The sequence below is a fragment of the Mirounga angustirostris genome, unplaced genomic scaffold, assembly GCF_029215605.1.
Source record: "Mirounga angustirostris isolate CCGP_5_RB_7025 unplaced genomic scaffold, mMirAng1.0.hap1 SCAF_7, whole genome shotgun sequence".
Classification (NCBI taxonomy): domain Eukaryota; kingdom Metazoa; phylum Chordata; class Mammalia; order Carnivora; family Phocidae; genus Mirounga; species Mirounga angustirostris.
The window spans coordinates 126,196,618-126,216,503 of record NW_026991715.1 but is presented as its reverse complement, the minus strand read 5'-3'; the positions used below and the strand labels follow the sequence as shown (position 1 = coordinate 126,216,503).

The 19,886-nt window shown below is 39.7% G+C and overlaps 2 protein-coding genes across 4 annotated transcripts in view; one reads left to right on the top strand and one right to left on the bottom strand.

The window, feature by feature from the left end:
* Window positions 1-15,523, bottom strand: part of LMBRD2 (LMBR1 domain containing 2) — a 52,711-nt gene extending 37,188 nt beyond the window's left edge. For 2 of the 3 annotated variants that reach the window (XM_045862421.3, XM_045862442.3), the window contains exons 1-3: window positions 15,169-15,523; window positions 5,529-5,765; window positions 5,172-5,269 (exon numbers count right to left, since the gene is read on the bottom strand). In XM_045862421.3, the coding sequence (XP_045718377.1) occupies window positions 5,172-5,269; window positions 5,529-5,702 (272 nt within the window). In that variant the 5' untranslated portion in view covers window positions 5,703-5,765; window positions 15,169-15,523. The remainder of the gene's footprint in view (window positions 1-5,171; window positions 5,270-5,528; window positions 5,766-15,168) is intronic. The other variant, XM_045862431.3, reaches the window with a different exon arrangement.
* Window positions 15,524-15,642: 119 nt separating this feature from the next.
* SKP2 (S-phase kinase associated protein 2) overlaps window positions 15,643-19,886 on the top strand; it is a 30,661-nt gene continuing 26,417 nt past the window's right edge. Inside the window, exons 1-2 of the mRNA XM_045862396.3 lie at window positions 15,643-15,881; window positions 16,363-16,634. Coding sequence (XP_045718352.1) covers window positions 15,838-15,881; window positions 16,363-16,634 — 316 coding nt within the window. The 5' untranslated portion in view covers window positions 15,643-15,837. The remainder of the gene's footprint in view (window positions 15,882-16,362; window positions 16,635-19,886) is intronic.

Below are 19,886 nucleotides of genomic sequence, written 5' to 3'. Positions count from 1 at the left end.
GGATGCCTTTGATTTCTTTTTGTTGTCTGATTGCTGTGGCTAGGACTTCCAATACTATGTTGAATAGCAGTGGTGATAGTGGACATCCCTGCCGCGTTCCTGACCTTAGGGGGAAAGCTCTCAGTTTTTCCCCATTGAGAATAATATTTGCTGTAGGTTTTTCATAGATGGCTTTTATGATATTGAGGTATGTACCCTCTATCCCTATACTCTGAAGAGTTTTGATCAAGAAAGGATGCTGTACTTTGTCAAAAGCTTTTTCTGCATCTATTGAGAGGATCATATGATTCTTGTTCTTTCCTTTGTTAATGTACTGTATCACATTGATTGATTTGCGGATGTTGAACCAACCTTGCAGCCCAGGGATAAATCCCACTTGGTCATGGTGAATAATCCTTTTAATGTACTGTTGGATCCTATTGGCTAGTATTTTGGTGAGAATTTTTGCATCCATGTTCATCAGGGATATTGGTCTGTAATTCTCCTTTTTGATGGGGGCTTTGTCTGGTTTGGGGATCAAGGTAATGCTGGCCTCATAAAATGAGTTTGGAAGTTTTCCTTCCGTTTCGATTTTTTGGAACAGTTTCAGAAGAATAGGTATTAATTCTTCTTGAAATGTTTGGTAGAATTCCCCTGGGAAGCCATCTGGCCCTGGGCTTTTGTTTTTTGGGAGATTTTTGATGACTGCTTCAATTTCCTTAGTGGTTATAGGTCTGTTCAGGTTTTCTATTTCATCCTGGTTCAGTTTTGGTAGTTGATACATCTCTAGGAATGCATCCATCTCTTCCAGGTTATCTAATTTGCTGGCATAGAGTTGCTCATAATATGTTCTTATAATTGTTTGTATTTCTTTGGTGTTGGTTGTGATCTCTCCTCTTTCATTCATGATTTTGTTGATTTGGGTCATTTCTCTTCTCTTTTTGATAAGTCTGGCCAGGGGTTTATCAATCTTGTTAATTCTTTCAAAGAACCAGCTCCTAGTTTCGTTGATCTGTTCTACTGTTCTTTTAGTTTTTATTTCATTGATTTCTGCTCTGATCTTTATGATTTCTCTTCTCCTGCTGGGTTTAGGCTTTATTTGCTGTTCTTTCTCCAGCTCCTTTAGGTGTAGGGTTAGGTTGTGTACTTGAGACCTTTCTTGTTTCTTGAGAAAGGCTTGTATTGCTATATACTTTCCTCTTAGGACTGCCTTTGCTGCATCCCAAAGATTTTGAACAGTTGTGTTTTCATTTTCATTGGTTTCCATGTATTTTTTTAATTCTTCTTTAATTTCCTGGTTGACCCATTCATTCTTCAGTAGGATGCTCTTTAGCCTCCATGTATTTGAGTTCTTTCCGACTTTCCTCTTGGGATTGAGTTCTAGTTTCAAAGCATTGTGGTCTGAAAATAGGCAGGGAATGATCCCAATCTTTTGGTACCGGTTGAGACCTGATTTATGACCTAGGATGTGATCGATTCTGGAGAATGTTCCATGGGCACTAGAGAAGAATGTGTATTCCGTTGCTTTGGGGTGGAATGTTCTGAATATGTCTGTGAAGTCCATTTGGTCCAGTGTGTCATTTAAAGTCTTTATTTCCTTGTTGATCTTTTGCTTAGATGATCTGTCCATTTCAGTGAGGGGGATGTTAAAGTCCCCCACTATTATTGTATTGTTGTTGATGTGTTTCTTTGCTTTTGTTATTAATTGCCTTATATAATTGGCTGCTCCCATGTTAGGGGCATAGATATTTACAATTGTTAGATCTTCTTGTTGGATAGATCCTTTAAGTATGATATAGTGTCCTTCCTCATCTCTTATTACAGTCTTTGGTTTAAAATCTAATTTGTCTGATATAAGGATTGCCACCCCAGCTTTCTTTTGGTGTCCATTAGCATGGTAAATGGTTTTCCACCCCCTCACTTTCAATCTGGGGGTGTCTTTGGGTCTAAAATGAGTCTCTTGCAGACAGCATATCGATGGATCTTGTTTTTTAATCCAGTCTGTTAGCCTGTGTCTTTTGATTGGGGCATTTAGCCCATTTACATTCAAGGTAACTATTGAAAGATAGGAATTTAGTGCCATTGTATTGCCTGTAAGGTGACTGTTACCGTATATTGTCTGTGTTCCTTTCTGGTCTATGTTGCTTTTAGGGTCTCTCTTTGCTTAGAGGACCCCTTTCAAGATTTCCTGTAGGGCTGGTTTTGTGTTTGCAAATTCCTTTAGTTTTTGTTTGTCCTGGAAGCTTTTTATCTCTCCTTCAATTTTCAATGACAGCCTAGCTGGATAGAGTATTCTTGGCTGCATATTTTTCTCATTTAGTGCTCTGAATATATCCTGCCAGTCCTTTCTGGCCTGCCAGGTCTCTGTGGATAGGTCTGTTGCCAATCTAATGTTTCTACCCTTGTAGGTTACATATCTCTTCTCCCGAGCTGCTTTCAGGATTTTCTCTTTGTCTCTGAGACTCGTAAGTTTTACTATTAGATGTCGGGGAGTTGACCTATTTTTATTGATTTTGAGAGGGGTTCTCTGTGCTTCCTGGATTTTCATGCCTGTTTCTTTCCCCAAATTAGGGAAGTTCTCTGCTATAATTTGCTCCATTATACCTTCTGCCCCTCTCTCTCTTTCTTCTTCTTCTGGGATCCCAATTATTCTAATGTTGTTTCGTCTTATGGTATCGCTTATCTCTCGAATTCTGCCCTCATGATCCAGTAGTTGTTTATCTCTTTCTCAGCTTCTTTATTTTCCAGCATTTCATCTTCTATATTACTGATTCTCTCTTCTGCCTCATTTATTCTAGCAGTTAGCGCCCCCAATTTTGATTGCACCTCATTAATAGCCTTTTTGATTTCTACTTGGTTGGATTTTAGCTCTTTTACTTCTCCAGAAAGAGTTTCTCTAATAACTTCCATATTTTTTTCAAGCCCAGCTAGTATCTTTAAAGTGATGATTCTGAACTCTAGATCTGACATCGTACTAATGTCCGTATTGAGTAGGTCCCTGGCAGTCGGTACTGCCTCTTGTTCTTTTTGTTGAGGTGATTTTTTTCCGTCTCGTCATTTTGTGCAGAGGAGAATAGATTAATGAGAGAACAAAATGCTAGCAGAGTAACCACGTCCCCAGAAAATATACTCTAAACAAATCAGAAAAGACCTGAAGCAGTGGGATAAGAAGGGGAAAGAGAGAAAAAAGAAAAAGAAAAAAAAAGAAAAAGATAAAGATAAAAACAAAAACAAACAAAACAAAACAACAACAACAAAAGAAAAACCAGAATGTGATCAAATATGATCTATATGGTATATAGATCAGTGCCACACACTAGATTTGGGGTGTGTTTTGGTCTTTTAGAAGAAAGTGTCTCCCAAAATTTTAAAGAAAGAAAAAGATATATGTACAAAAATAAGGGTTGATATGATGAAGGGATAGAAAATGACTGTAAAAATGGAAATTATAAAAAATTTTATAAAAGGAATTGATAAGAAGTTGTTTGAAAAAGAAAGAAGAAGATTTAAAAAAAGAAAAAAGAAAAAGAAAAAAAAAGGGAGAGGATGTGATCAGGCAGGGGAATAGAAAACACCATATACTAGAGATTTAGGGTATATTTTAATCTGTTAGAAGAAACTATCTCAAAATTTTAAAGAGAGAACAACTTATATATATAAGCCAAAAATATGGGTAACTACTATGAAGGGATAGAATATGACTCTAAAAATGAAAAATAAAAATGTTTTTTTTTTAAAAAAAGGGATTGATAAGATGTTGTTTGAAAAAGGGAAAAAGAAAAATTCAAAAAGAAATAAAAAGACAAAAAGACAGTTAAAAAAAAAATTAACTTTAAAAGACTAAGGAATCATGGTAAAAAAGCCGTGAATTCTATGTGCAGTATTCCCCTAGCGCTGGAGTTCTGCCGTTCTCATTGATCGGTAAACTTGGTCTTGGCTGGCTGTTCTCGCTGATCTTCTGGGGAGGGGCCTGTTGCCGTGGTTTCCAAATGTCTCTGCCGGAGGCGGAATTGCCCCGCCCTTGCCCCCTCCCGGCTGAGTAATCTGCTCGGGTTTGCTCTCCGGGGCTTTTGTTCCCTGCGAGCTTTCCATACAGCTTTGGAGGCGGAGCGTGAAAATGGCGGCCTCCCAATCTCCGGCCCGGAGGAGCCGAGAACTCGGGCCTGCTCCTCAGTGAGCCCCCAGAGAAAAGCCGTCAGTCACTCCCGTCTCCCCGGTCTCCGGCTGCACTCCATGCTCAACCGGCCTGTGACCGCGCGTTTCTATCTCTGGCACCCGACCCGGTCTGGAGTCTCCAAACCCAGCAGATCCCTGCAGTGCCCTCCCGCGCGGCTCCTCCCGGGGGAGGAAGGTGAGTCTCCCCGGATCTGCCGCTTGTTGGGTCCCTGCTGGAGGAGCAGGGGCCCGACTGGGCCGCGGATCCCGGTTTATGGCCACCCCGAGCTGAGAGCCCGCGCCTGGGCTCCGCCTCTGCAGCCGGCTTCCCTGCTCCGATACCTGGGAGCTCTGCCGCCCTCAGGCACCCCCGGTCCTTCTGTGACCCCGAGGGTCCTGAGACCACACTGTCCCGGAGGGTTCCACCCCCCGCTTAGCCACCAGAGTGACGTCCCTCGGCGGAGCAGACTTTTAAAAGTTCCGATTTTGTGCTCCACGGCTCTATCACTTGCCAGAAGCGGCCGATGGAGGCCCCTCCCCCGCCGTCTATCCTCCCGAATATCGCCTCGGATTCACTTCTCCGCACGTCCTACCTTCCAGAAAGTGGTCGCTTTTCTGTTCAGAAAGTTGTTGCTCTTCTTTTCTTTGATCTCCTGTTGGGTTTGTAGGTGTTCAGAATGGTTTGATCCCTATCCAGCTGAATTCCTGAGAGGAGACGAAATCCAGGTCTCCTACTCCTCCGCCATCTTGCTCCGCCCCCCCTCTCCTCTACCCTATTTTTAAAAATAAACAAACAGGGGCGCCTGGGTGGCTCAGTTGGTTAAGCGACTGCCTTCGGCTCAGGTCATGATCCTGGAGTCCCGGGATCGAGTCCCGCATCGGGCTCCCTGCTCGGCAGGGGGTCTGCTTCTCCCTCTGCCCTCTTCCCTCTCGTGCTCTCTGTCTCTCATTCTCTCTCTCTCAAATAAATAAATAAAATCTTTAAAAAAATAAAATAAAATAAAATAAATAAAAATCAACAAACAGGAAGCAAATACCTGGGACCTGGGGTAGCAGGTGCATATAATCCTGTGATGTTGCTGTTCTCAGGAGGGCTTGAGTTTGCAGCAGCATGCTTACACCGGTTGTATATAGTCTAAATCAGTGAACACAAGGTTTAAAAATGAAAACCAAAAGGTTACCAAGTACTTAAGGGATACTGGAGGATATCAACCTATCCACCAATTACCTTCCTGGCTATGCTTTTTAATGATCAAATTCCTAAAGTAAGACTTAAATACAAAATATTCAGTATAGCCTTATATAATTTAGCTGTCTTAAGAACTAGCATATCTCAAACATGCTGTATGATTACAATTGCCTTCTGAATTCCAAAACTCGGTTTCACCTCTTACCGTACTAACATCCAGAGGCAGTATGAAGACGATAAGAAAGCAGAGATACCAAGCTAGCAGTGTTCCGACAATCACAAGTCTATGCTGTTTCTTGAAATCTCCATATCGATGAAGTAGGAATAATGCCAGAAAAAAGACAAAAACAATCTCGAGTCCCAAAGCTGCACCGCTCATTATTGAATGTTCACTCTGACTAACCAAAGTCACTCATGTACAGGTCTGGGTCATATCTGTAAACTGGAAAAGAAAAAAAAAAAAAGCAGGATTAACAAAGGAAATAACCACTTGAAAATTTCCTAAATATTCGTTTACTAATAAATTCTTTGGAAAATCTTCAGTCTTTACATTGAACTACAAATAAAAGGAAAAGGATAATTCTTATTCTCAAATATACATCTTATTTTTTAAAGCAGATCTTAAAAATTTCACATAAATTATATCTTCAGGAAAAAAGTTATCTTAATAAAAATTACACTAGTTCTAAAAATATTACAGTATAAGAATACTAAATGTGAACAGTTTTAATAGTGTCATTTGGAGTTTGTTCCTTAAGGTTATAAGTCCCAATAGAAATTTAATACAAATACACTACTAACTAGATCCTAGGAAATGAGGTATTTTCTAAAATAAAGTTTTCTAAGTCATCCATAACCCATTACTTAAAATGTTCCAAAAGAGGGAGAGAGAGCATGAAAAAGAGCATTTGAAAGTAACATTTCCTTTGTTTAAAACAGTTTTATTTTCTTGTGATAATCTTGGCTAACAAATTTAACAACTTGAAATTCTTATTTATTTACTGCTTCACAAAATACAGTTGACCCTTGAACAACATAAGTTTGAACTGTGTGGGTCCAGTTCCACACGGATTTTTTTGATAAATAGAGTACTATAAATTTATTTTCTTTTTTATGATTTTCTTAGTAACATTTTCTTTTCCGTAGCTTACTTTATTGTGAGTATATAGTTTACATACAGTATATGTTGAATCATGATGTTGTACACCTGAAACTAATATAGTGTTGAATATTAATTATATTTCAACAAAAAAGTACTCATACTACAAAATAAATATCAAGTTCATCCAGTAAAACACACACACACACACACACACACTATTAACCAGCTGTTTATGTTATGGTAAGGCTTCTGGTCAACTGCAGGCTATTAATAGTTAAGTTTCCAGGGAGTCAAAAGTTATACACAGATTTTCGAGTGGACAGGGGATTGGCACCTCTAATTCCTGCATTGTTCAAGGGTCAACTGCATACTGATCACTTTCCATTAGCTATATAAATCTTATTTTCTTTAAAGAAACTTACTATTAAATGCAGAAAAATTTATCAACGATTATTGAATAAAGTCATACACTTGAGAATATTTTTAATTATAAATGCTGATAATAGAGACATCAGCAATGGTTTGTTATCTCTTTACTCTTATAAAATAATTTACCTTTTTTTTTTTAAGATTTTATTTATTTGTTTGTCAGAGAGAGAGCACAAGCGGGGGGAGCAGCATGCAGAGGGAGAAGCAGGCTCCCCGCTGAGCAGGGAGCCCAATGCGGGACTCGATTCCAGGACCCTGGGATCATGACCTGAGCCGATGGCAGACACCTAACCAACTGAGCCACCCAGGCATCCCTAAAATAATTTACCTTTACTAACTGAATGCAATATGTTCTTTTCACTTTTGTAAAATCAATTTTAGGCATTTTTGTTTGTCCATAGACTACAATATTCTAAGGAATTAATATCTTAACAGAGAATCAAGATTGTGATGCAGAATAAAATAAGGCAGAATCAATAAAATACACCAACATCTCCAACCAAATAAAAAAATAAAACAAATAAAGAAAGTTTGGGTATTATCAGGCTAAATTTAAATTCATATAAGAAATATCCTTACATGGAATACCACAAACAAAAATCACATATAATAAACTATTTTCTTCACTATTTCTTCACTATAGAAGTACTTTCTATTCCTCTGTGCATTTCAACCAGTATTTTCATATTTCTTAAATATCTAAAATCGACCCCCTTTCATCACTATCACCACATCCTGCTATGTTTTTCTTCAAAGCACTTATCCACCTAATATAATGTATATTTACATTTATTGTCTCCCTGTAACCCCTTCCTCCCCACCTCTACCCCCCAGACTTCATGAAAGCAGAGACTTGACTATTCAGTACTACATCCCAAGTCTCTAATATAATGTCTAGCATACAGTAGATACTCAAAAAGTATTTGTTGAATGAATAAATGAATAAAAAACTTACTCTATACTTCAGTATATACACTATTTTTATTAATGCTGACTATAAAGACAACATAAAATTCCTGTTATGGTCTCCAAAATTGATATAACAAATACTTATTACAACACAAAGACTTATTAAAACTGTCATTACTACTACTCAAAATTTCAAATTTCATATTCTATGAAAAAAACCTATACCATCACAATAAGAGTAAGTCAAATCTTATTTGTAAGCCAAGAAAAGATTAAGTGGATAGTTCAATATAGAGTGTGCTGATGAAAACCATTACCTCCTTCAAGATCCAGCTTTAAAAAAACGTAATTCAATGTGAATTTAAATGTAAGACAGTTTTTTGTAAAGTAAATGTAAAGACAGGGATTATTTGTAAACCCCTTCACAGTTTGACCTAGATGTTTATTTTCCTGAAATTGTCCAGTCCAAGGAATATGGTAATCATAGAAAAAAGACTGAATATCAGAGATTACCAAGGAAATGCTAAAGTATGGCAGAAGCAAATGATGGAATATTATTGAAGTGTAAGAAATGATGTTTTGTTAAGATTATTTCATAACATGAGAAAATTACCATAATATTAATTGAAAAGAACCCTCAATTCACACATTTTTACATTTATTATAATATGCATAAAAAACTAAGACAAAAAGGAAATACATAAAGACATTAATAACAGGTAGGAAGATTATGGGCATAAGCAAACAACAAAATCAGTTATAAATTTGCTACTAGCTACTAATATTTTTTTATAACGGTTGTCAATTTTTCAGTCTGATTCATAGCACTTTAAAATCTTGTAGATGAATAAACAGAATTATGGATCCTTTATTCTAGTAACAAAGAAATGATTTGCTTACATCTCTTCCCATTCTCAGTGTATTAGTCACCTATTCCTGCTAAAAACAATTCCTATAAACTTAGAGGCTTAAAACGACACCCTTATATGATAGTTTCTGTGGGTCAGGTGTCCAGGCACAACTTGGTTCAACTAAATTCTCAAGATGGAAATCAAGGTGTCAGCAGGTTTGTGTTCCTCTCTGGAGACTCTCGGGAAGAATGTACTTCTAAGTTCATTCAGGCTATTGGCAAAATTCAGTTTGTTATGTTTATAGGACTGAGATCCCCATTTCCTGGCAGGCTGTCAGCTAGCATTTGCCCTTAGCTCCAGAGGCCTCTTCCCAGTCTTTGCATGTGGCCCTGTGTACCTCAGAGTTAGCAATGGCTTTTCAAATCCTTCTCAGGCTCAAAATCTCAGACTTTCTCTTCCACCCTCAGCTGGGAGGAAACTCTGCTTTTAAGGGCTCATCTGATCTCATTGGGAAAATCTGGATAATCTAGTCATATTAGTAACCAAAGCTGTAAAAAAAATAATTCCTCACTTGATGAAGGCATAGATACCCTTGGGGGTCTATTATTCTGTTTAACACACCATCTATTTCTGTTCAAGCTGAACTGTTGTCTTGTTATGACACAAGGTTAGGCCTAGGGGTCCCACTAAATTGGAGAAGAAAATTGGGGTTTCCCTAATCTGAGATGAGAAAATAATAGTTTTAAAGTCTATATCTTTGACCTTGTACCTAAATTCAAGTGAGGAATTATTTTTTTACAGTCCAGAATGACAGCACTTTCCAAGGTTCTTTATGAACTCCTATATCCTATAGCTTGTTTTGGTTCTTTCAACTGAAAAATTTTGTGTTCAAAGCTAGGTGCACCTTCTCCTCCATCTGATCTAGTTACTTATATCTTAAATTCATAAAATCACTGTTAATTAAAATCTAAAAAAATAAAGATTAGACAACTCAGGTTTGGCTTACTGAAAAGAACTTACCACCAGGGAGTACAGCAATGTGGCAATATATACCAAAGACCTTAAAATAAGTACATATCTCTTGTCCTAGAAATTCCTCTCCAAATAACTTAAAGAAAACCCAAAATGTGAACAAAGATTTACCTATAATGTTTCATGGCAGCATTATTTAAACATGAAAACATAGAAACAACTTAAATGTTTGTACTAAATAGTCCAGGAAGTCTTAAAAATGTCCTCCAGTCACATCGCTGCCCATTGCCTTTTTGAAAAAAGCAGCCAAGGGTTTCATAAATCACTAATCCTGTTAACCTGTCCATGACTCACGGGAGCAGGGATCTGCAGCAAGTCCCCTGCACCTAAGTCAAGGACTACATAACAGCAAAACTAAATTGCAGGCAGTGATTCAAGGAGGACACCAGATTCTCCCAGTCTACAGGAAAGGTGAGATCCACAGGGACACTTTAGAGATGTCAAAAGGGACAGGGGTGGGGTCTAAGGGAGTACACATAAGAAACACATGGGACAAATACACACCAAAATGCTAACAGTGGTTGTCATAAAATGGTAAAGAGATGATTTCTATTTTCTTCTTTGTGCTTTTGTGTGTTTTTCATTTTAAATAATGAACATTTATTATTTTGTAATTTCAAAATTATTTAAAAATCAATGCAGTAATATGAAAGTAAAGCACATGGCAAATAGGAAATGAGAAATTCTGCTGCAGTGTTAAGTGCCTAAAGTTACAACTATTTTAAAATACAAATGTTTTGTTATACTGTGGTAAATCCGGGCTCCAAATCTCAACTTTATTTAATTGTGTAATTTTATGCAATTTAAAAGGTTAAGGGAGGATAAATAATCACCTCACACAGGTTGCTGTGAAGATCAAATGAGATACAAAAGTGAAACACCAACTAGGAGTTCTAGAAACAGAGTAGGTCCTCAAAAAATGCTAGTTGCTCATCTCCACCTCCTTCACATCATGTGCTTCTAGAAGATAACTAGTTGCTTCAGTAGTCTCAAAGCAAAGCTTTACACTAATAGCTTCCTCTCCTACCATCCCCCCAAAATATGAATGGATACCAAATGCTTTTTGCTTCTCATTCTCTGTAGTTACCACAGCCTGGGCCCACCCGGATTCTTATAAAACAAAAAATGATCTTTGCTCCAAGAAATTGCTCCCTTTGCCTCTCTCGACAAATTGGGATTACCTCTCTAGGTCTACAAGGTAGCCCAAACACCTCTTCAACACTCTGTTGAAAAGTGGGAGAACACATCTCAGAGCCATGTCAAGAAGGTGTATTAGATACCTTCTATAGACACCAGTATCATATAGAAAGACAATGCCATTCTTCTAGGCACATGATCAAAATGGAGGTGGATTAAAATGGATCATTTGCTGACCTGCAACCATGTACAGCTGTGCAAAAATATACTCAAGGGCAAAAGAGGAAATATGCCTCTGACCACAAAAGTGGTACTTCTAGCAATATTCCTCAAATATTAAAATAATGTGTTTAGGCTAACTGGCAAAAATGAAAGAAGAACATGCAAAAATTTGGAGGCAAATCAAAATTCAGTTCCGTGTGATTAGAAATTGAAAGAGAAATTCAAAGCTATCATAGGTTGGCATTAACACCACAGCAGCAAAAGTAGATTTTACTCAAAATCAAAATGCCAGTTCATTCATTCTAATTTTAGTGCTTGATATCCAGACATAGTCTACCTTTCAAAATACCAGTTCTGAAAGTCTTTAAACACTTAAAATCCAATTTAGTCCCATACCAATTATTAAGATACCATACAATGTCTTTCAAATGCCTTTCATAATTAGCTTGTTAATGTTACTGACTTGGGGTACTGTTTCCCAAGTACTTTATGGTTTATAGTGGGTTTTTTAGGCTAAACACACTTTAAGTGGAAAACTTACAGGTTAAGATAATTTTGGAACTTGAAGCATCCGCCAAATATCTTCAAAAAGAAAGAGAAAGAGAAGGAAAAGACAAGAAGGAAGGATGAAAGGAAAGATTTGTGGTAGCAACTGAAGAGAACAAAGACAAAAATTTTGTCCAAACCTAAGATTCTGAAGCTGAATGAAAAATTTCTAGCCAGAACCTAATGATGCATCAGACTTGGGCTATGCTAACTTAAGTACGTATCTTTATTCAGATATGTGAAATAATAAAAACTAGGAGACAACTCAAGATCTTAATAATGAAAAATTGAAAGTATCAGAACTACACGTGAGTGTTGTGGAAGTCAACAATTCTCTACTACCAATAAAAAGTTAAATCTCCCAAATATAACCACCATTATTCCCTGTTTAAAGATTCCAGGTATAGGGAGGATTCAGCTTAGGATATACACAGAATTCCCCAAGACAGTGTGGCTCCTACTCTAAAAGTACAAAATAGCTGTAATATCTTTTGAAGTCATTTTCAAAAAATGAGCTGAGTTGCTAAACCAACCAGGTAAACTGAATTCCAAAGTGTGACAAGCCCTTCTGAAGACAGACATGTACAAAGTACTTAACCTTTGGTAAGACATGAGAGAGAAAAGGGAGCAACCATGTAAGCAAGTAAGAAGAAAACAACTGGAATTGTAATGGATTCTTAAAGATTTCACGTAAAGAGATTATAAGACTTATTTTGGTAATTAAAGAATAATCCTTAGAATCCTTCTTAATAAAATAATTTTTAAAAAAAGAATAGCTAACATTTAGTATGAGTTTACTAGATTCCAAGCATTATGCTAGCACTTAACATACTTTATCAGATTAGACCACACAAACCAGTAAGAAAGGACTATTAGTATCCTTGTTTAATAGAGGAGAAAAAGGTACAGAGAGAGCCAGAAGTTCGTCCACATTCCCACACAGCTGGGATTCAAACCTATTCATCCTAACTATAATTGGGATACTACACAGTCTTTTTTCAAATCCAGACATACTTTCTTAATGCTATTTAAATTGTTTAAATAATTTCTTTTGTTTGGTTTTTACAGTGAACAAATTAGAAACATTCTATTAATTATTCCTTTAGATATATCAAGATAGAATGCTAGAAAAGTCATGTTTAATACAGAATTTAGCAAAGTCTTTTCACCTTCCAGGTAAGACTACTATATTACTTAAGGGTAATATATGACTCTAATTTACGTGGGAAAGGTAGAAAAGCAAACATAGAGCAAATTAGAATAGGGAAAGAACCCTTCTGTTCTTGCTCCAATCTGTCCATCACAGACAGCATTAAACTACAGAGATCTAAAGATCTACTTTAAAAATAATGGAGGGAAAGGATCCTTCTGAAATTTGATTGGCAGGTAGAAACTTCTTGCTATATAATCGTTCTTGGTCTTTTGTTCCCCCAAGCTAAATAACATTAAAAAAATCTAAAGAAATCTTTAAGATTTATTTCATGCTTTGATGGAACTAAGAAAAAAAGCACATCACTCTTCTATTTAAATACAATCGCTTTTGTCATATGTGATTTTCAAAAAGAACGCTAATATACTACTGAATATACACATAGCTTACAGTGAAATGTAGTTTCCAGTCTTTTTTTGCCCCTCCTGTGCCCTCACAATATTGACCATCTTGTCTCTTACAATAAACACTTTCCCAATTTACAAAGTCACTTTGTATTCTACCTCAAGCTTCTAAAGAGTACTAAAAATTACTCACTCTAATGTCATTTGCAGAGATTAAAAAAAAAAATTGTAATTCATCTGTCCTAGGTACTGATCTAGTAATTCTAGTTTTAGAAATTTAGTTACACCTCTCACTCAAATGGGACATGGGTGTGCTGAGCAAGATTAAATAAATAAAATTAACCAGGAAAAAAAAATAATCCATATCAGTAGCAATCACAGTGTAATTCTTGAAGAAACCAGACTGCAATATCTATGTAGCTGATAATCTCATCTCTTCAATAGACACAATTCCTTATATCAAACAGACTCCCATGTACCAATTTAAACTTTTATTTACTATATAAAGAGAACGAACACCTGTGATTAGAATAATGAAGAAAAAAAACTGATTATTTCAGCAAGCTAAAGTATTTTTGTTACCAGGGCAAACTGTTAGTAAAATACCTATTCTAGAATTTGAAGACTGATTTTCAAAGCTGACAGGCTTTCTTTGAAGTTCTATAGAGGGCCTCCTGTCCACCAATTCCGCTATTTCAAGTATTCTAAGAACTAGAAATGTTCCCTGGCTCCTAGGAAACTACTTACTAAATCCTACTACCAGGATATTTCTCATCTTTAAATTTAAAATCATCCCATTAGGCCTTCCTATCTATAAGATCTACTTTGTATCTCAAAACTTTGTTTATGCTCATCACGGCATTTAAAATATTTTTTCCTTGTTTCTTTCTCCTCCATTAGTGTATACACTCCCTCTGTTTTACTTTCTTGAAAGAGACTATAACTTTTTTTAAAGACAAAATTATGTTCTCTAATGAGTTGCAATTTTAAGGAAAAGGATGTAGATTTCAAAGGAAGGCAACTGCTTTCTCCTTAGCCAAAGTAACATAAAGGTAACTTGCATTTAACAGTATTTTCCATAATATCAGTTTAATGAATTGTGAACATTCAGCCTAGTATTTTCACCTAGTTTAAATCAACTTGTTATGAGCATATCCCTTCTTTACACCAATTTCACTTATGTTCAAGAAAAAAACTAAAGATTCGTGAATACCTTAATCAAGAAGTGGTCACTTTTCAGGCTAGGCACCAAGCCTGAAACCAGCACATACCCGGGCAAGAGAGGTTTAATTCCAGCATAAAGCGAATCGGTTTTTTAATGGTATGTCATACTATTTTTTAAGGTATGTCATACTGCATACTGAAGTAATACTCTAATATTTTTGTCTGCTTACTTCTGAACTTCATAAATCCTCTGCATTTTTATGAGGGTTGGAATTTATTTCCCTTCTCTCTTCCACTGTTTTCCAGGGGTCACAGTCATGGTGTAGTGTGCACAATGGATTTCGCATGGTCATCCTACCTTAGAATATGGCACACTCCCTCCTCTAACCGCCTTCAAACTCTTCTTGGCGGAGATAGGCTGAAAGCAGCTCGGTTTTACACGGCGACGCAACCAGACGTGGCCCGTTGAACACGAGCAACCGAATGGCTCCGTTGGTGGCCCCTAGCGTTGCGCTAAAAAGCCCTTTGCAAACATATAGTCACCTTATTTGTTCCCGTGCTGGCATTTCTGAAACTCGTCAAGGCTGCAAGGGGATGCGCAGCTTTCCCACCGCACACAGGAACCACGGTGTTCTCCTGCTCCCCTAAAATTAAACCACCGCCTCTCGTTCGAACTGCGCTTTAGTTTACAAAACGCCTTCACGAGCGTTATCTGACTTGACCCTCACGGCCAAGCGCGTTCTCGAGATAAGCCTCGAAGCCGTAGTGCCTATTTTACTGTTGAGGAAAGGATCCTGTGCACAGACCCAGTGCCAAGGGTCACTCTCCCCCCGATGGAGGAAGCAGCTTCCCGGCGGAAGGGAGAGCAAGTGTGACGCCCGCGGCCCCCAACCTCTCACCTGGCCGGCGGACCTGGCTACCGCCTATCAGTGGCCGGGACGTAGGCCCGCGGTGGCGGCCGCTCGGGGTCTCCGACGTCCTCTCGATCTCCGCCTGCGCTCGGCCTCAGACCCCAGACCCCAAAGTGCCTCAGGCTCTCCCCATCAGGCTCACCGTCCGATCTTGCCAGACAGCACCTGGAAGGACCGGGAAACTCCGCGTCCGCCACAGCCGTCCAAATCCGGGACCTACGGTCCGAGGCGACGGCGGTGACGATCACTGAAAGGCCTGCAGGCTCTGGGGTAAGGAAAACCCGTCCCCAGTCAAGCGGCTGACATTTCCCAGCCAGCCGAGCACCGCCCACTTCCGCTTCCCCGCCTACCCCGTGGGTAGCCCAGCCTCGCAGCCGCGGGGAGTTCTGGGTATCTCGAAGGCGGGTGAAGTAGTAAGGGAGGAAGCATCGGAGAGCCGGCCGGACTACGAGGCACAGCAGAAACTACAGTTCCCAGCAGGCCGCGGGGCCGCAGACGGCAGCGGCGGAGGAGAGCGAGTAGAAGAGCCCTGCGCGCGCGGCGAGGATGGAACGTTGCTAGAGTTCGCGGGTCTTGCTGCTGGGGGTCGGAGCTGCAGGCCGTGAGCCGCCGCGCGCGCCAAAGCGGGAATCCCGGAGGCGGGCAGTTCTGCAGTTAATGTACGCATTTAAAACTCCAGAACCCGTGGACGCCATGCACAGGTAACCCGATTGCAAAAGGGGGCAGAGAGTGAATGAACGGTCTCAGTTTTTTTAGGCCGCGAATATTGCTACTTGCTAATATTGTTACAAATGCTGTAAAGTGAATACTTGCTTAGCTCCTTTGGGAAAGAGTGGATGGCTGGATACTTTAGCGCGGTGATAAGCGTGCGGTTTTATTTGCCTTCCCTTATTGAGCTTTCCTGCTACTGTTTTCCATCGTTGTGCTCTCCCGCTTGTCTGTTCCCTCCACTTTAAGACATTCTTGAGGCCTTCTCCGTGATCGTAAATCAAAAAGCCCTTTTGGTTTTCTGTTATTTTCTCTTTCCTTCTTAGAAACTTGCCGCCGGCATTTAAAAGCAATTCTATGAGACGCTGTGAAAGTTCTCTGCATTGCATAACTTGCAGTTTCATTTAGGCCTATCTTTGAATTATTCACGGGTGTGTTTTTGAAAGAAGCAGGGGCTGTTGTGCATTTCTGCAGGAAACACCTCCAGGAGATTCCCGACCAGAGTAGCAACGTTACCACCAGCTTCACGTGGGGATGGGATTCTAGCAAGACATCTGAACTGCTGTCGGGCATGGGGGTCTCTGCCCTGGAGAAGGAGGAGGTGGACAGTGAGAATATACCCCAGGAACTGCTCTCAAACCTGGCCCACCCTCAGAGCCCTCCCCGAAAACGGCTGAAAAGCAAGGGGAATGACAAGGACTTTGTGATAGTCCGCAGACCTAAGCTAAATCGAGACAACTTTCCAGGTAAGGTATGAGGGTAAAACTGTCGGTCACATAAGAGGCGGATTGAAGTATTTTATTGGTAATCTTTGTTTAGCGATCTTTAGGATGGCACGCTTTTAAAATTGCCTACTTCTGAAGTCGTTTTTCAAAGAAATGGGACAACTGGTCACTGAAATCTACAGGAATCTTGGTAGGTATATATTTTCAGGTGCACAATTGACTTTTAACCCATGTGAAATTTTAACCCAGAAGACATTCCTGCCTCTTTCCTTTGAAGGGAATCTGCATGTACAAAGGCCAGTTCAGTGCCACTGATAAATGGGGACATAAGCAATAATCTTGTAGGATTTTTTTGTTGTTGTTGTTTATATTCTGCTGATCTATAACCTTGATTGAGTTTGTTGCCATAATTGCTTTAGTTATTTGTCAAAGGACTAATAAAGTGAATGTTAAACTGAGTGTAGGGACTTATATCCCCAGGGACCTCCCAAGTGGGATTTTTCTGGTATGCTCTGTCTCCATTACTGGCAGCATTATCTGTTCAGTCAGTCAGTCCCTTCCCACCATCCTCCAGCATCCAACCAATCATTGAATCTTTCCCTTTTGTCTCCTAGGTGTTTTTCAAACTCTCACTATCTCTTGCCTGAATATTGGAATGGACTCATAATTCCAGTCTTATCCTCCACAGATCCACCCCCCAGAGCTAGAGCGGACTGACTGAAATGTAGAACTCACCGTATCATTTCCCTCTTTGATAGCTCCCCATCCCCAGGCTTCTCAAACAGGTCAATGAGTGCCTCCCAGAGTGGAGCAGAACCCCAAGGGTACAAAAAGCCATAGGGTAAACACAGTGCAGTGACTTGGGTTATCAGTTTTTCTTGCCAGTAAGTCATTTAAAACAATCCCGCAAATATTTGCTGAGCACATGCTATGTGGGGGGCATTGTTTTAGGTGTTGGGGATAAGGCAGCAAACAAAACCTAAACATTCCTGCCCTCGTAAAATTTCTGTTGGAGAGAGTAGATGCAATGAACGTAATAAACATTCCTGCCCTGGTAAAATTTCTGTTGGAGAGAGTAGATGCAATGAACATAAACAACTACATAATAAATGTAGTATGTTAGAAGGTGATAAATGTTGTGGCCAAAATCATATATAGAACAAGGCATGAGGGACTGAAGTCCTGGGGTGGGAAGATGGGTTGCAACTTTAAATAGGGTATTGAGGGAAGGCCTCACTTAGACGCGAGCTTTTTAAGCAAAGGCATGAAGGAAGTGTGAGGAATGTGCCATGCAAATATCTTGAAGAAGAGGGCTCCAAGCAGAGGACAAAGTCAGTGCAAAAACCCTAGGGCAGAAGCATGTCATGTTTGTTTAAGGAAGAAGGAAGCCATATGTGGAATGAGCAAAGGGGAGAGTAGTGGGAGATAGGGCTAGAGGTGGTGTTGAACAGACTTGTGATGTGACCTTTTAAAAGGACACACCGAGGGGCGCGTGGGTGGCTCAGATGGTTAAGCATCTGCCTTCGGCTCGGGTCTTGATCCCAGCGTCCTGGGATCGAGCCCCATATCGGGCTCCTGGCTCGGAGGGGAGCCTGCTTCTCCCTCTCCCTATGCTTCTCCCTCTCCCTATGCTTCTCCCTATGCTCATGCTCTCTTTCTATCTCTGTGTCTCAAATGAATAAATAAAATATTAAAAAAAAACAAAAGGACACGCTGATGTGTTGGGATTAAACTGTGGGGGGGGGGTCAGGCCTAGAAGTTTAGAGATTTATTAAGAGGTGTGGGAGTAGTGATAAGTGTGCTCCCATCTGACTTTCTTTGAAGAAGGGTTGGTTGGTTGCTTTGCTTAAAAAAAAAAAAAAATCTGTTGTTTTGGGGTTTTGACTTTCATTAGGAAAGAGAACCTACAGATTATGGTCTAGAAATCTACATCAAGAAGGGGTGAATTAATTAGAAAGGCAATAAGGGTTTGTGAAGTCAGACAGGTCTGACTTTACATCCTAATTCTGCTGTTTACCAACCTTGGGAAGTTATTTGAGCTCTCTGTGCCTTTGTTTCTTTGTGAAATGGAATAATAATACTCACTTCATAGGTTGGTGTGAAGATTAAGTGAAAGAGTGCACATAAAACTTAGCATGCTGCGTGCACGTAACATGTGATAAGTAACCCCAGTTAATTTGGTCAAAATTTCTGACACTCGTTTTGAAGTCACTTCACTTTTTCTTTTGTCCTTAATCCTGTTAGCCGGACCTTGTTAGTGTAGAATTTTTTTTTCTCAAAATTTAATGTTAATGTTATTTTTAGTGTCTCGAGTGCAGCCCTAGCAATTTGGTGCTTGACCAACCAAATGTGGTGAAAGACGCTTTCTGCTAAGATGAGCAGATTTTGATTAATTTGTCCAGTGCCGATTACTTTTAAACGTTGAGCGTGATTCCTGTGTGTCCTTCCACAGTCATACCCAGAGAGAGCTGTATAAATAAAAAGTCATTTTTTAAGCAAGGCACTACAGAAGATGAAGGTATGGTTCCTGGCTTGTAGGAAATTGCTAGTCAAGTTGAGAAGAGATAATACACACTAAGAGGAGCTCACAGCAGAAGATGGCGGCTAAAACACTAGCATCTGATGAGCAGTTCAGGTAGTGAGTGCTCTAGGAGGCCAGAGGAGGGGACCCCTTGTGCCAAATTGAGGCAGGTGCACCTTCCCAGGTACAGAAGGACTTCCAGGTGATTCCCAGTGGACGTGGACAGTCTTCCTCCTCTCAGCACAAGTGGAGGCTCTGCAGAAAGAAAGATCTGGAAATGGTCCAGTCAGTGAGTCTAGATTAAAATTGCCCTCAAATACATATGTCTGAAGTGAGAAGAGGGAAAAAAAAAGTTTTTATGTTTGTTACTACCTAAAAGAGAGGCAGAGAAGGATACTAATTGTATACATCGTATGTGCGTGATATTACACACAACATGGATTGGTTAATTGGTGTGGGGTGTGGGGAAGTAGATTCACTGATGCAGGAGGAGGGACAGCTGGGCTAGAGGATTCCCAGTGGGCCTCCAGGAGCCTGGGCTTCCAGTGTATCTGGATCATCGTTCCAGGGAGTTTGTCTGCAGTTGTCAAGACAGGTGGCTAAGAGCTCTGCCAGGATTAGGGTAGAAGAGGCCACACCTGCTTTATGTAGCGATCTGATGACAGAGGCCCTGGGCTGTGAGTTTTTCCTGGTTCTTCACTCAGCAGTCTCCCTGCAGGCCCCATGCCAGACACACACATCTGTCTGGTGAC